At 41.8% G+C, this 16246-nt stretch overlaps 1 protein-coding gene across 1 annotated transcript; it reads right to left on the reverse strand.

The window, feature by feature from the left end:
- Positions 1-1854: 1854 nt before the first annotated feature.
- On the reverse strand, positions 1855-16246 carry synm (synemin, intermediate filament protein). The gene is made up of 4 exons (XM_029757683.1): positions 15317-16246; positions 12683-12807; positions 10428-10483; positions 1855-4123 (listed from the first exon to the last, which is right to left on the reverse strand). Exons 1-4 carry the CDS (start codon positions 16103-16105, stop codon positions 2019-2021), a joined length of 3075 nt encoding a protein of 1024 aa, XP_029613543.1. The 5' UTR covers positions 16106-16246; the 3' UTR covers positions 1855-2018.

A 16246-nucleotide genomic window follows, 5' to 3' on the forward strand; every position in this document is an offset into this window, starting at 1 on the left:
GCCTCTACAAGCAGAGAAAAACACCTCTCTTTGGAATTCAAGATGGCCGGATTACTTCTCGCCGATCTAAAGCCATTTACAGATTAAAAGATCACGGTGAGGGAACCGGAAGGATAAACTATAAAATTATTTTGAGGGACAATTATTTGAAACGTATTAGTAATGTCAAACTTGCAAAGTGGTGATCAGAATCACTCGATAACACCCCATTTGATTTGACAAATTGCAGTTAAAAAATGTATTTGTATTTCCAATTCAAATGATTCATAGAGGGTAGATTTCATTTGACAAGACATGATACACTTACTTTTATGCCCTATCATAAACACATTCCAATATATCCATCATAAGCACTGTAATGGAGGGTTCCACTTATTAACCACAGTAAGTCCCTCAGCAAAAAACCACTAGCTTTAAATGTTGTTCCAAATAACATGGCATTACAGGAAACAATACGTGTACGTTTTTTCTTCTAGGTACATACATGTTGAACCTGTTAAGACTGCAACCCTAACCATAACAATGAAGGATATACATGTATATTAGCATCATTCCATATTTGGTTAAAGTATCTCAGGCAAAAGAGAAGAGAGGCCTAAGCAGTGTAGTACAAGTTAGTACACAAATATATACACTCCCTACATATTTATTTGGACGGTGAAGCTTCATTTTTTTTTATTTGGCTCTAAACTTCAGCATTTTGGATTTGAGATCAAATGTTTTATATGAGGCGACAGTAAAGAATGTCACCTTTTATTTGTTGGTATTTTCATAAATATTTCATAAATGAATGCACTTTATGTATCTAGTTCCCCCATTTGAAGGTGTGATAAGTATTTGGAAAATGTAATTAATAGTGTATTAAATTCCGGCAAGTTTAGTATTTGGTCCCATCAAGCTTATGACTACAAACTTGTTGAATGCATTTAGAAGTTTGTTTTGGTCATATTTTGGATTATGTTGTGCCTAATCGTAATTATTGGTACATAATGTATTGAGTCATTTTGGAGCCACTTTTACGGTAAATAACAATATAATGTTTCTGAACACCTCTACATTCATTTGGATGCTACCATGATTATGGATAATCATGAATGAATCTTGAATAATGATGAGTGAGAAAGTTACAGAGGCATAAACATCGTACCCCCCCCCCCCCCCCCCCCCAAAGAAAATGCTAACCTCCCCTGTTATTGGTGAGAGGTTAGCATGTTTCACAATTCACGATTCATTCATGATTATCCAACATCCCGGTAGCATTCACATTCATGTAGAGGTGTTCAGAAACATATTGTATTCTTATTTACAATAAAAGTGACAAAACATCCGGAACAAACTGTAAATGCATCCAATACATTTGTAGAGTCACAAGCTTGATGTAGTCATTGCGTGCTAGGAATATTTGACCAAATACTAAACATTTGACTACATTTAATACACTATAAGTGCATTTGTCGAAATACTTATGACACCTTAAAATGGGGGGACTAGATACATGAAGTGCATTCATTTCTAAATGGTAAAACAGATATGTCAAATAAAATGTTATTAGTCACATGCGCCGAATACAACAGGTGTAGACCTTCCAGTGAAATGCTTACTTACAATGTATGAAAATACCCTCAATTAACGGTGATATTCTGTACTGTCGCCTCATATAATACATTTGATCTCAAATCCAAAATGCTTAATTCAATTAAATTAAAATTAATGTTTTAGCTTCACTGTATAAATAAATAGAGGAGTGTATCTTGCAGGAAATTAATATAAAAAATTAACATATTAACATATGTTAACATATTTTCAAAGGGAAGTAGAGAGCCGTGTGAAAATGGGTAACCAATGCTATTTAACTTTTTGATTTACAGGCAGTGGCTATAATTTGTATTCTTACCATGATTGTAGGCATAGCAATTTATGAATCACAACTAATGACGTCACCTTACAGTTCGTTGCAACTGATTGACTGGTGTGTGGCTTAATATGGGGAGTAATGTAATAAAATGATCTAATTTGAATCAGATCTCATCTTCATTAGATTCAAGATAGACTGTGGCAACTCTTTTCTCATGAGTGACCTTCAGTGGAGGATCCTGTCCTTGGCCTTTATTCACATCCATCTGGAAGGAAAAGGACTTCTCTGATGGCCCCAGCTTGATGTGCTTCTCAGTGACTTCAGTCGTGGACTCTCCTCCCTGTCCCTCATTGCTAGTCACCCAGCCCATCTTATTTGTGTCCAGGGTGTATCCTCCCTCTGCTCCAAGGCTGGAGTTGGAGGAGCGTAGAGCCGCCATGATCTGCTCCTCAGATACATCATCCCCCTGCTCCTCCAGCAGCCCAGAGTCCTCCAGCGTTGTTAGGCTCTTGAGCTCTGCCACGATAGTCGTGGTTCCGTTATCGGAGGACTGGTGTACTTTCTTGATGTCCACAGATATGTTCTGAGGACTATCACTGCCGCCTCTTGTGAAGAGCGCCAACTCTTCTTTCAGGCTCCCTGACACTGTTCCTTGGAGCTGCTCTAGGGCTCCCCTCAGCTGCTCTTTGGGGTCCAGAGTTTCCTCTCTCAGGTATCCAAGCATCGACTCCTGTACTGTGGGGGAGACATGGATGGTCTCCTCTTCAATAATGCACTCAGGGAAACTCTCTCGCGCCAAGGAGTGGTCCCCCTTTATGTACAGGCTGTCTGATGCAGATCTGCAACTATCGCTTTCCTCAACAAACATTCTGTTCTTTGAGAGTCCCCCATCCTGGTAGTACCTTTCATCTGAAAGGTCGTCCACCACTCCGTAATGTCCATATGATGCAATACCACCACCCTCCTCAGGCTCTGACAGATTGGCATCAGGTGTAGAGACAAAATACTCTTGAGACTCTTGGTCGTGGCTGTAGTATGGAGATTCACTATCTCTGGAGTCTTCCTGGACCTTCACAGATCCACCATTCCTGCCATAGTTTTCATCTGTCATGGAGGTTTTCATTACTTCATCAACACTCTCATGGTATTTGGTGCCGTGAGGGTCATTCTCTAGTTCTTCAATCTGGAAGAACATAGAAGAGGTCTCGGAGAACTTGGGTGTGGACTTCTCCTCAAACTCATACTCCTCGTCACTGTAACCCTCCATTGGTTCCTCAATGATCTCCACATTGACAGTCTTGTTTTCCATGTCCTCTCCTCCATGCAGCCCAAGGCTGAGCAGATTCTGAATCATGTTTCCTGTTTCACTGCCCTTGATATCCTCCAGTGACACGTGTTTCACTCCCTTGCTGAGCAGTTCTTCCAGTGCAGAGTCCTCTGACATATCCAGCTCCTCCTGGACCTTGGACTCCAGGATAATCTGTGTCTTTGTTGACCCGTCCTCCTGCTCCGTTTTCTCCACATGGTAAGTGATTTTGGAGTCTGGAGATGAGCTGCAGACCATTCGATCAAAACCAGCAGGTTTCATGACCTTATCAATGAGTTCTTCCATAGACACAGAGTCTAGGACCATCTCATCACTTGTTGTGGTACCTGCAACGCTGCCCTCTTTGGCATGCATCTTGACATTCTGAAGATGAAAAACATCTCCTCTCACCTCTCTTTCAACTTGCTTCTCTGCTTTCTTTTTGCTGTCCTCCTCCGTGTTTCTGCTCAGACTCATCATTGGTGGTGACACTATTCTCACTGATTTGGTGTCAGCAGTGGGTGAGGCAATGGGACTGGACTTGTTTACTGTGCCTCGAGAATGGTCAAGAGAATCCTTAGCTGAGTGTTGTGACACCTCTTTGATTCTCACACTCCTCTCCTCCACAACTTTTTTCTGAGCATCTACATTCTTCTTGTCGGTACTCTGGGCCACAGGTTTAATAGTAGAAGATGAAGAGCTGGAGGATGCAGACTGGGATTTAGTGAACGAGACCATGTCCCTTCTGGCTGCAGGACTCTGATTCCTATTATAGCTGCTGCCTGTGACTGACATAGGTATGTCCCTGGAAGGACTGGTGCGACCATACTGAGATGGAACAGGTGATCTTCTCAAGCTTGAGGTTGGTTCCATGTATCTCACATCCAGATGCTTCCTTACATCTTGTCTGGCTGAGGTGGAAACTCTTGGTTTGTAGTGTTGTGGAGGCCTCATCTTAATATCTGAGGTAGAGAGTTAAGGACCAAATTAATATTATTATAAATCCTTTACATAAATAAATTGGGAAATGTCTATCACTGAGTATACAAAACATTAACAACACCTGCTCTTTCCATGCTCTTATAATGATCAGGTGAATCCAGGTGAAATCTATGATCCCTTATTGATGTCACCTGTTAAATCCACTTCAATCAGTGTAGATGAAGGGGAGGAGACAGGTTAAAGAAGGATTTTTAAGCCTTAAAACAATTGAGACATGGATTGTGTATGTGTAACATTCAGAGGGTTAATGGGCGAAACAAAAGATTTTAGTTCCTTTTGAATGGGGTATGGTAAGAACTGCAACGCTGCTGGGTTTTTCACACTCAACAGTTTCCTGTGTGTATCAAGAATGGTCCACCACCCAAAGGACATCCAGCCAACTTGGCACAACTGTGGGAAGCATTGCAGTCAACATGGGCCAGCATCCCTGTGGAACGCTTTCGACACCTTGTAGAGGTCAGCAACGAGTGTGGCTGAAATAGCCGAATCCACTAAATTGAATGGATGTCCACATACTATTGTATATATAGTATATATACAGTACCAGTCAAAAGTTTGGACACACCTACTATTTCAAGGGTTTTCTTTATTTTTACTATTTTCTATATTGTAGAATAATAGTGAAGACATCAAAACTATGAAATAGCACATATGGAATCATGCAGTAACCAAAAAAAGTGTTAAACAAATCAAAATATATTTTATATTTGAGGTTCTTCAAAGTAGCCACCCTTTGCCTTGATGACAGCTTTGTAGAAGATAGTAGAAGATAGTAAAAATAAAGAAAAACCCTTGAATGAGTAGGCGTGTCCAAACTTTTGACTGGTACTGTATGTACGTGTGTGTGTGTGTGTGTGTGTGTGTGTGTGTGTGTGTGTGTGTGTGTGTGTGTGTGTGTGTGTGTGTTGTGTGTATATATATATATATATATATATATATATATATATATATATATATATATATATATACACACACAGTGAGGGAAAAAAGTATTTGATCCCCTGCTGATTTTGTACGTTTGCCCACTGACAAAGAAATGATCAGTCTATAATTTTAATGGTAGGTTTATTTGAACAGTGAGAGACAGAATAACAACAAAAATATCCAGAAAAACGCATGTCAAAAATGTTAGAAATTGATTTGCATTTTAATGAGGGAAATAAGTATTTGACCCCCTCTCAATCAGAAAGATTTCTGGCTCCCAGGTGTCTTTTTTACAGGTAACGAGCAGAGATTAGGAGCACACTCTTAAAGGGAGTGCTTCTAATCTCAGTTTGTTACCTGTATAAAAGACACCTGTCCACATAAGCAATCAATCAATCAGATTCCAAACTCTCCACCATAGGTCAAAGAGCTCTCCAAGGATGTCAGGGACAAGATTGTAGACCTACACAAGGCTGGAATGGGCTACAAGACCATCGCCAAGCAGCTTGGTGAGAAGGTGACAACAGTTGGTGCGATTATTCGCAAATGGAAGAAACACAAAATAACTGTCAATCTCCCTCGGCCTGGGGCTCCATGCAAGATCTCACCTCATGGAGTTGCAATGATCATGAAAACGGTGAGGAATCAGCATTGAAAATGGGTCGTGGATGGGTATTCCAGCATGACAATGACCCAAAACACACGGCCAAGGCAACAAAGGAGTGGCTCAAGAAGAAGCACATTAAGGTCCTGGAGTGGCCTAGCCAGTCTCCAGACCTTAATCCCATAGAAAATCTGTGGAGGGAGCTGAAGGTTCGAGTTGCCAAACGTCAGCCTCGAAACCTTAAAGACTTGGAGAAGATCTGCAAAGAGGAGTGGGACAAAATCCCTACTGAGATGTGTGCAAACCTGGTGGCCAACTACAAGAAACGTCTGACCTCTGTGATTGCCAACAAGGGTTTTGCCACCAAGTACTAAGTCATGTTTTGCAGAGGGGTCAAATACTTATTTCCCTCATTAAAATGCAAATCGTTTTATAACATTTTTGATATGCATTTTTCTGGATTTTTTTGTTGTTATTCTGTCTCTCACTGTTCAAATAAACCTACCATTAAAATTATAGACTGATAATTTCTTTGTCAGTGGGCAAACGTACAAAATCAGCAGGGGATCAAATACTTTTTTCCCTCACTGTATGTATATATATATATATATACTGAACAAAAATATAAACGCAACATGCAATAATTTCACTGACTTTACTGAGTTATAGTTCACATAAGGAAATCAGTCAATTGAAATAAATAAATTAGGCACTAATCTATGGGTTTCACATGACTGGGCAGGGGCACAGCCATGGGTGGGCCTGGGAGGGCATAGGCCCACCAACAGTGTATTTGGAAAGTATCCAGACCCCTTGAATTCTTTACGTTACAGCCTTATTCTAAAATAGATGAAATTGTTTTTTTCTATCTACACACAATACTCCATAATGACAAATCAAAAACAGGTTTTTAGAAAATGTAGCACATTTATAAAAAATAACAAACTGAAATATCACATTAACATCAGTATTCAGACCCTTTACTCATTACTTTGTTGAAGCACCTTTGGCAGCGATTACAGCCTTGAGTGTTCTTGGGTATGACGCTACAAGCTTGGCACACCTGTATTTGGGGAGATTCTCCCATTCTTCTCTGCAGATCCTCTCAAGCTCTGTCAGGTTGGATGGGGAGCGTAGCTATTTTGCACAGCTATTTTCAGGTCTCTCCAGAGATCGGGTCCAAGTCTGGGGCCTCATTTATAAAACAGACTTACGATAAATTTTGATCTTAAGTATGACTTACGCAGAAAACCATGTATAAGTAGTTATTTATAAAACCTTACTTTGACCTGGAAATGATCTTATCTCTAAGCAAAGTCTTGCCTTGACGTAAGTGATTTTCCTGCTAGTTATGTACGGCTATTATTTTTTCCCAGTTTAAGGTCAGACCATTTATTTTTCACATCAGCCACAGTTCTGTCTTGCTGCCCCACCTCGTTCACTGCAGCGGCGACACACTCCCAAGCTACCTGTTTGGTTTTGTTTGTCAACCCACTATGTCGTCCACCAAATAATACGTGTTGCCTGTCTTCAATCTCCTCTACCATCGCCGTGATCTCGTCTTCCAAAAAGTTTGCTTTTCTCTTTTGGTCCATGGCTATTCCTGACTAAACCCTCATTTGTGCTAGCATTCTATAAGGGGAAATCACGGATTGTAAGGCATTTTCAAGTGCAGTCAATTTTAAGTTAATTTGAGATTCTTAGATCACAGGTACGTAAGTTACAAATGGGCTTAGAACCTGTGTACGTAAGGTTTTTTATGCTCAGTATCTTTTATGAATCAAACGTAAGCACACCGTCGGAAATTGTCTTATGACTAAGTTCAAGTATAAATCTAAGAACATTTTTATAAATGAGGCCCCTGGACTCTGGTTGGGCCACTCAAGGACATTCAGAGACTTGTCCCAACACCACTCCTGCGTTGTAATGGCCGTGCTTAGGGTCATTGTCCTATTGGAAGGTGAACCTTCGCCCCAGTCTGAGGTCCTGAGCACTCTGGAGCAGGATCTCTCTGTACTTTGCTCTGTTCATCTTTCCCTCGATTCTGACTAGTCTCGCAGTCCCTGCCGCTGAAAAACATCCCCATAGCATGATGCTGCCACTACCATGCTTTACTGTAGGGATTGTGCCAGGTTTGAAGTTTACTCCAGACATGATGCTTGGCATTCAGGCCAAAAAAGTTCAATCTTGGTTTCATCAGATCAGAGAATGTTGTTTCTCATGGTCTGAGAGTCCTTTAGGTGTCTTTTGGCAAACTCCAAGCGGGCTGTCATGTGTGGAGTGGCTTCCGTCTGAAGTGCTGCAGAGATGGTTGTCCTTCTGGAAGGTTCTCCCATTTCCACAGAGGAACTCTGGAGCTCTGTCAGGGTGACCATCAGGCTCTTGGCCACCTCCCTGACCAAGGTCCTTCTCCCCCGATTGCTCAGTTTGGCTGTGCGGCCTGCTCTAGGAAGATTCTTGGTGGTTCCAAACTTCTTCCATTTAAGAATGATGGAGGCCACTGTGTTCTTGGGGACCTTCAATGCTGCAGAAATGTTTGTGTACCCTTCCCCAGATCTGTGCCTGGACACAATCCTGTCTTGGAGCACGAAGGACAATTCCTTCAACCTGGCTTTGTTTTTGCACGGACATGCACTGTCAACTGTGGGACCTTATATAGACAGGTGTGTGCCTTTCCAAATAATGTCCAATCAATTGAATTTACCACAGGTGGACACCAATTAAGTTGTAGAAAGATCTCAAGGATGATCAATGGAAACAGGATGCACCTGAGCTCAATATCGAGTCTCATATCAAAGGTTCTGAATATTTATGTAAATTACATATGTCTGTTTTTTTATTTTTAATACATTTGCAAACATTTCTAAAAACCTATTTTCATTTTGTCATTATGGGGAAATGATGAGGAAAATGTTTTATTTAATCAATTTTAGAATAACGCTGTAACATAACAAAATGTAGAAAAGGTCAAGTGGTCTGAATACTTTCCAAATACACTGTATATATATACTGCTCCAAAAAATAAAGGGAACACTAAAATAACACATCCTAGATCTGAATGAATGAAATAATCTTATTAAATACTTTTTTCTTTACACAGTTGAATGTGCTGACAACAAAATCACACAAAAATAATCAATGGAAATCCAATTTATCAACCCATGGAGGTCAGGATTTGGAGTCACACTCAAAATTAAAGTGGAAAACCACACTACAGGCTGATCCAACTTTGATGTAATGTCCTTAAAACAAGTCAAAATGAGGCTCAGTAGTGTGTGTGGCCTCCACGTGCCTGTATGACCTCCCTACAACGCCTGGGCATGCTCCTGATGAGGTGGCGGATGGTCTCCTGAGGGATCTCCTCCCAGACCTGGACTAAAGCATCCGCCAACTCCTGGACAGTCTGTGGTGCAACGTGGCGTTGATAGATGGAGCGAGACATGATGTCCCAGATGTGCTCAATTGGATTCAGGTCTGGGGAACGGGCGGGCCAGTCCATGGCATCAATGCCTTCCTCTTGCAGGAACTGCTGACACACTCCAGCCACATGAGGTCTAGCATTGTCTTGCATTAGGAGGAACCCAGGGCCAACCGCACCAGCATATGGTCTCACAAGGGGTCTGAGGATCTCATCTCGGTACCTAATGGCAGTCAGGCTACCTCTGGCGAGCACATGGAGGGCTGTGCGGCCCCCCAAAGAAATGCCACCCCACACCATGACTGACCCACCGCCAAACCGGTCATGCTGGAGGATGTTGCAGGCAGCAGAACGTTCTCCACGGCGTCTCCAGACTCTGTCACGTCTGTCACATGTGCTCAGTGTGAACCTGCTTCATCTGTGAAGAGCACAGGGCGCCAGTGGCGAATTTGCCAATCTTGGTGTTCTCTGGCAAATGCCAAACGTCCGGCACGGTGTTGGGCTGTAAGCACAACCCCCACCTGTGGACGTCGGGCCCTCATACCACACTCGTTGAGTCTGTTTCTGACCGTTTGAGCAGACACATGCACATTTGTGGCCTGCTGGAGGTCATTTTGCAGGGCTCTGGCAGTGCTCCTCCTGCTCCTCCTTGCACAAAGGCGGAGGTAGCGGTCCTGCTGCTGGGTTGTTGCCCTCCTACGGCCTCCTCCATGTCTCCTGATGTACTGGCCTGTCTCCTGGTAGCGCCTCCATGCTCTGGACACTACGCTGACAGACACAGCAAACCTTCTTGCCACAGCTCGCATTGATGTGCCATCCTGGATGAGCTGCACTACCTGAGCCACTTGTGTGGGTTGTAGACTCCGTCTCATGCTACCACTAGAGTGAAAGCACCGCCAGCATTCAAAAGTGACCAAAACATCAGCCAGGAAGCATAAGAACTGAGAAGTGGTCTGTGGTCACCACCTGCCGAACCACTCCTTTATTGGGGGTGTCTTGCTAATTGCCTATAATTTCCACCTGTTGTCTATTCCATTTGCACAACAGCATGTGAAATTTATTGTCAATCAGTGTTGCTTCCTAAGTGGACAGTTTGATTTCACAGAAGTGTGATTGACTTGGAATTACATTGTGTTGTTTAAGTGTTCCCTTTATTTTTTTGAGCAGTGTAGTTAGTGTAATTGAGTAAAAAAAAATATTGCTACCAATAGGATGTCACCTATTGAAACATTTGAAACATGTACATTTACTGTCAAATGTATAGTAACACAAATTTCCCAGCCAAAAGCATGACATATTTGAAAATAATGTACAATACCTAGGACTCTTTCTCTTGACTGCAGATGTTGCTGATGCTCTCCTTCAATAAGTGCCCTATAGAAAAACAAAAACGGCATTAAAACCAAGGATAAATACATGGTAATGATATGATTGGATTTGCATTCTTAGAGCAATATTGCTTCTTAAAAATTAAGCACTGGTTTATTTTCATACAATTACATTACAATTACATTCACCTCACAGGAGAATGCTGATCATCCTGCCCTGCCATCTCAAACCTCAAATCAAACACAGAGGTAGGCTACCAGACGATGAACACAACCTATGGACCTGGCCATATTCAGAAAACAGCAGGTCAACAACAACACTTTACTACAACAGACCTAAAGACATTAACAACAAAGACACTGTACCTGTAACGTTGACCAGCTAACATACCTCGGCAAAGCATTGGCTCCACAAAACAAGTTTTGGAAAACAAAATCTACCATAGGATACTTTTCTGAAGCTGTAACCCCTCTGAAAGTCCACGGTGTGCCTCACAAAAGGCTCATGTAAAAATAACAGCTACAATGCACCGCTGTCTACTCTCTACTATAGATCCTAATGTGTTAACCGGCACGTACACTAACATACATACCAGCTTTCCCACTACCTCTCCAAGGAAGACAAATATTGTAAACAAAGTGCAGATGTGTCACCCTAAGTAGGCCTACTACAAGAGAGCTCAATTCAGTCTCGGGAGACCAGGGAATTGTCTGTAAAAATAGCCTTGACATAGGCCCCAGACCAGGGAATTGTCTGTAAAAATAGCCTTGACATTACATTTGCATTTACGTCATTTAGCAGACGCTCTTATCCAGAGCGACTTACCTTGACATAGGCCCCAGACCAGGGAATTGTCTGTAAAAATAGCCTTGACATAGGCCCCAGACCAGGGAATTGTCTGTAAAAATAGCCTTGACATAGGCCCCAGACCAGGGAATTGTCTGTAAAAATAGCCTTGACATAGTCCCCAGACCAGGGAATTGTCTGTAAAAATAGCCTTGACATAGGCCCCAGACCAGGGAATTGTCTGTAAAAATAGCCTTGACATAGGCCCCAGACCAGGGAATTGTCTGTAAAAATAGCCTTGACATAGGCCCCAGACCAGGGAATTGTCTGTAAAAATAGCCTTGACATAGGCCCCAGACCACGGAATTGTCTGTAAAAATAGCCTTGACATAGGCCCCAGACCACGGAATTGTCTGTAAAAATAGCCTTGACATAGGCCCCAGACCAGGGAATTGTCTGTAAAAATAGCCTTGACATAGGCCCCAAACCATGAGAAATGAAAAGAGACTCCGGAACAGACCGAAAAGAGACCAGTGTTCATATTACATTTCTGAAAGAACTCTGGACAATGGGTAAAAACAATATCATTAAATGTCATTGCTTTATATAAATAACCATGTGCATCGATCATAGTTATGCTGTGGGACTAAAGTAGTCTCTGTTATGATAATGTTGAAGTGTTCTTGAAGTGACCCATGGTGACCAATGGGAATTGTAGTGACACAGTAATAGTCTGGCATTGTCATATCAGGGCTCAACAGGTTGACATCTCACAAGTAATAACCGCTTTTTAACACTTTTTTTCTAACAGAGAAATGAAAAGCATATATTTCCTGTTCACCTAAAACCAAACTATGACAAATGAGCCAAAATATCCCTACAGATATCACAATGTGGATAATATCAGGAGTTAATATAAGTAAAGGCTGTGTGGAGGAATGCTAAGTGCTCCTGCCAAATGGGAGGGCAGCAGAGCATTTGCTTTGCAGCTACAGTGAAGGGTGAAATCACTAAATATATTCCAAGACCAACAACACTGCAGCATTGAAGGATCTGTGTTGGGCCTTACATGACAGAACAAGCATCAACAGGCAAAACAGTTGTATTATTATACATAAGGCTGCTTTGTAATTCCATGGTACTATTAAATTGCAATATTAAACATATTGTTTTTACACAAGCACTGTCATCTCACAGTCGATTAAAAAACACAATGTTGTATTCCTCAGAATCAGCATTTTCAGCCAGCTCCTCTGATTTCCAAAGATAGTAAAAAGGAGCTCTCCATAGGTCCTAACCCATGAGGCAGAATAAATGTCACAGTAAATATTTAACCATGCTTGGATCACATGGGAAGTAAAGCTACTATGGGTTGCATAACAGTCATTTCTACTAAAAGTCTCCATAGTGGTCTCTATTGAACTCAGAAAGGCCTAACCAGAGCATAAGAAGACCTACCTGTAGTAAGCCACCTCCATGCCCAGATCCATCTTGACCTGCAGAAGCTCCTGGTGGTCTCTGACCTTTTCTGCCATGGTGTTGGCCAACATTTCCCGCTCCCTCTCCAATTCATCAATAATCACCTGCAAAGAGACAATGGAATAGAATTGTGAACCTGTACATTCCCTTCTATCCTGTTCTAACATACTTCTATGAGACTATAATTATAGGGACGGTCTACATTTATTTTGTTCATTGCAATATCAGGTATAGGGAATTCAGATAAGAGATGGTGCCCTGAGTATGAATATAAAGACATCTTTCAGGCCACAAATTACTGTCCAGATTTGTCCCTCTACAGTACCTATATGATCATGCATTGTACTACTTGTCAGTTTCAATAGTATTTGGTTCACCATCTGACCCTCCTTGTTTATCCCTAAGTAGGTAACCGATTCAATTGTATTGAGTGTGTAAGGGTGAACTTTAGCAGTGCTGTTTGTGTTGTGCACCTGTTTCAAGGCGTTGCAAAATAAATGTACACATTCATGTTATTCAATCATTGCACCCACACTGCTCACACGTGTCAACGAGCGTCTGCGTAGCCAGGTGCTAAAATAGAACTTGGTTCTATTTGTGATGCTTAACACGCTACAAGTCCTTCCTCTCCCATCTCCTCATTGGTTTTTAGGAGCATTTACCCACATGGGTGATTGAAAGATGAACTGAGGTCCACACTCCAGTACAGTTGGTGGTGGTAATGCACCTTAAAGTTGGTTGCCAACCGCCATATAAAGTCCAAAGAAGAAGCCTGAAGGAGGAGAGATTACTAGAAACAAACTCGGTTTTCCCTTTTATCTGTGGATTAATTGTTGGAGTAGAGGTAAAATAACAACCCAATGTTTATATCCCAGGACAAATTAGCTAGCAACAGCAAGCTAGCTAGCTAAATTGCCATAAATGTTGGCTTTTCAACCTGTCCCCAAATGAATATAGTTGGTTCAGAGTTTGTTTTGATATTTCAATCTGCGTGTCCTGATCGCGTCTGGTGTGGGTGGACAAAATCAACATGCGTACGATGGTGCACGAGCGCGAGCGGCGTGGTCAGCATGTAAGCCTGTGTTAACCTCAAACCTTGTTTTTGGCTTTTATCCCAAAACCCCATTCTTTTCCCATTCATTTCCCCCATAGGAATGGCTGAATGAACCAGATGTAACTCATTTCTGTTTTTTAGGACTACAAGCTGGTGAGCTCTAGTTCACTGTTACCTCTCATTTAAAGGAGAAGGAGGATGGACTGGATGAATCATGGGTGATTCCTCTAACAGATCAGACGAATTAGTCAGCTCAACAACTGTCCCTTTAAGTCTAGTCGGACGCTCACTGTCCTAGAGTGAAATATGGCATCCCATTGGATGAGTGTCAGGGTCAATTTCCAATTCATTTCTTGGGATTGCAACATAATTTTTAACAATTAGTCATGACTTGAGAGTTTTACAACAATATCATGCATAACGTACCTTTAAATTCAATGCAGTCACTTGCAAATGTGCATGGGAGAAAAATGATTGACCTGCTTGGTATAGCTCTATCATTAGTAGGCCACTAAGGATTAGTCTCTGCATCAGCTAATTGGTTTAAGTGGCTGATGCAATCCTTTTAGTCTGTCCTGAAACACTGCACTGGTGCAGAATGCATTTTTCTCTGTGGTTATGAATGGAGTTTTGGGCAGTCCTTTTAATGGCATGGGCTATAAATCAATGCTTCTGAAATGATTTTCTAGATTTATTTGCTTCAAAACCAGCGACTGTGTGTTGATTTCATTTATAAAAGTGTGATCCCAGTGGATGGATGAAGGCAGTGGATGTGAAACAACAGAATGGCACTCCCCACTGTGGTCCAAACAGGCCTGTCATGAAACATGCACTGGGTGATAGTTTATATGCAGTCGTTGTGCACATTTAGAATCACAAAGTAGTACCATGACCCTTCAAGTTGGATAGTGATACTTCTGAACCACAAGGAGGTGTGGCTCATGTATCAATTCCACAGCTCCTGCAGTAACCTTTGCCCCTCTTTTTAATTCCTGTGGGCCAATATGATTGGTGATTGAGGTGCACGAGCACCTGAGCAAGAGTGGCCTCTGCTGTTTCACTAAATTAATAAAGTATGCATATTTTGTGTAGTTTAACATAACTTTGAAAGCATACAGCATACTGTGAACATTATCTGTGAAGACATAGCTGATCAATTAGTTCAGTCATTTTCATTTAGATTTTTTTATTTACATTTTGACATTACCAAACACTAATTTATATAAAGACCCATCTGTCATCCTAATAATTATGCACAATGATATAAAATATGATAATGAGCTATAAAAAACACATTGTGGATGTTGGGGTAACAATACTGCTCTTTCTCGTCAGATCGTGGGTGTGGCACCTAGAGGAGGAGGTGGTCAGCTCTCATGGAAAGGCTGCGCAATCTGTGCGCAGCGCCCATCACGTTGAAGAAATACATTTTATGATCCATGAACAGATCCAAAAATAACACACGTATTGCATTTTTTTTTAACTCTTCTCAAAAAAACTGCATGAACCACAGAGAGTGATGTCTAAAGTAAGATGGGTTGCAAACCCAATTTTCTCACCTGATACTTGGTGATGTCCCCATGGAAGTTCTCCTGCATGTCTATGAGCTGTTCCTCCAGGTGTATTTGAATCTGACCGTGCGTGTCGGCCTCTTTGCGTAATTTGTCAAACTCTGCGGCATAATGTATCTTTTCCCTTTGGAGATCATGCAGCCTCATCTGGTCGGCTTTGATCGAGTCCTCCATTTCTTCGACCTTCCTTCGATAAATTTCGAAGGTATCCATCCATCCATCGGACAGGCTGAGGGCGTACTGTTGCATATCTTCCATCGAGACTGCCGGAGGGCCATGATACATTTTGGTAACATTAGGTCGTGAATGGACCTGGCTCTGGAGTTTGGTCATTTCTTGTCTGTGCGCATCTTCAATAAATCTGCACTCGTTCTCAAGCTGGAACAGACGTTCCTCAAGTGCCCCATTAGTCTGTTGAGCTTTTTGAAGCTGGTTTTCGCAACCTTTCACCTCTCCATCAATGTCTTTCCATACCACCTGCTCCTCACAACACATAGACTGTAACATCTGAAACTCTTGCCACAACTTCTCTCGTTCCATCTCGGCTCGGGACTTCTCGAAGGATAGTTGCCCCACCGTTCTCCTCAGGTCCCGCATTTCGGCCATACATTTGTTGTCCCATTCCACCGTCTTCTCTTGTCTTCTCTTGTTTATTTCAGTTATCAGGATTGCATTTTCATGCTCCAACTGCTTCGTTCTTGACAGGTACTGGCCCAGTCTGTTGTTGAGCTCCTGTAATTGATATTTTTCGGCATCAAAGCTCCTGAATTGTAACATTTTGTAATTTACAAATTGTACACCTTTGCTTCTTTATATTTCGATACAGGGGAAATGTACTGGTCTTATTTGCAAGTGCGTCTGTGAGCAGAGCTGTGATGCAACTATGTGATGAGGGCTTGACTTGTCAAGTGCAGAAGG

The sequence above is a fragment of the Salmo trutta genome, chromosome 7, assembly GCF_901001165.1.
Source record: "Salmo trutta chromosome 7, fSalTru1.1, whole genome shotgun sequence".
In the NCBI taxonomy this organism is placed as follows: domain Eukaryota; kingdom Metazoa; phylum Chordata; class Actinopteri; order Salmoniformes; family Salmonidae; genus Salmo; species Salmo trutta.

Bases quoted from the DNA above. Each gene is read 5' to 3' on its own strand.
- synm (XM_029757683.1), bottom strand. From the start codon at position 16,105: ATGTTACAATTCAGGAGCTTTGATGCCGAAAAATATCAATTACAGGAG. The intron at 10,484-12,682 runs GTAGGTCTTCTT...GTTTTTCTATAG, and splicing joins ATGGAGGTGGCTTACTACAG to GGCACTTATTGAAGGAGAGC. The intron at 4,124-10,427 runs GTATTGTACATT...TCTCTACCTCAG, and splicing joins GTCAAGAGAAAGAGTCCTAG to ATATTAAGATGAGGCCTCCA.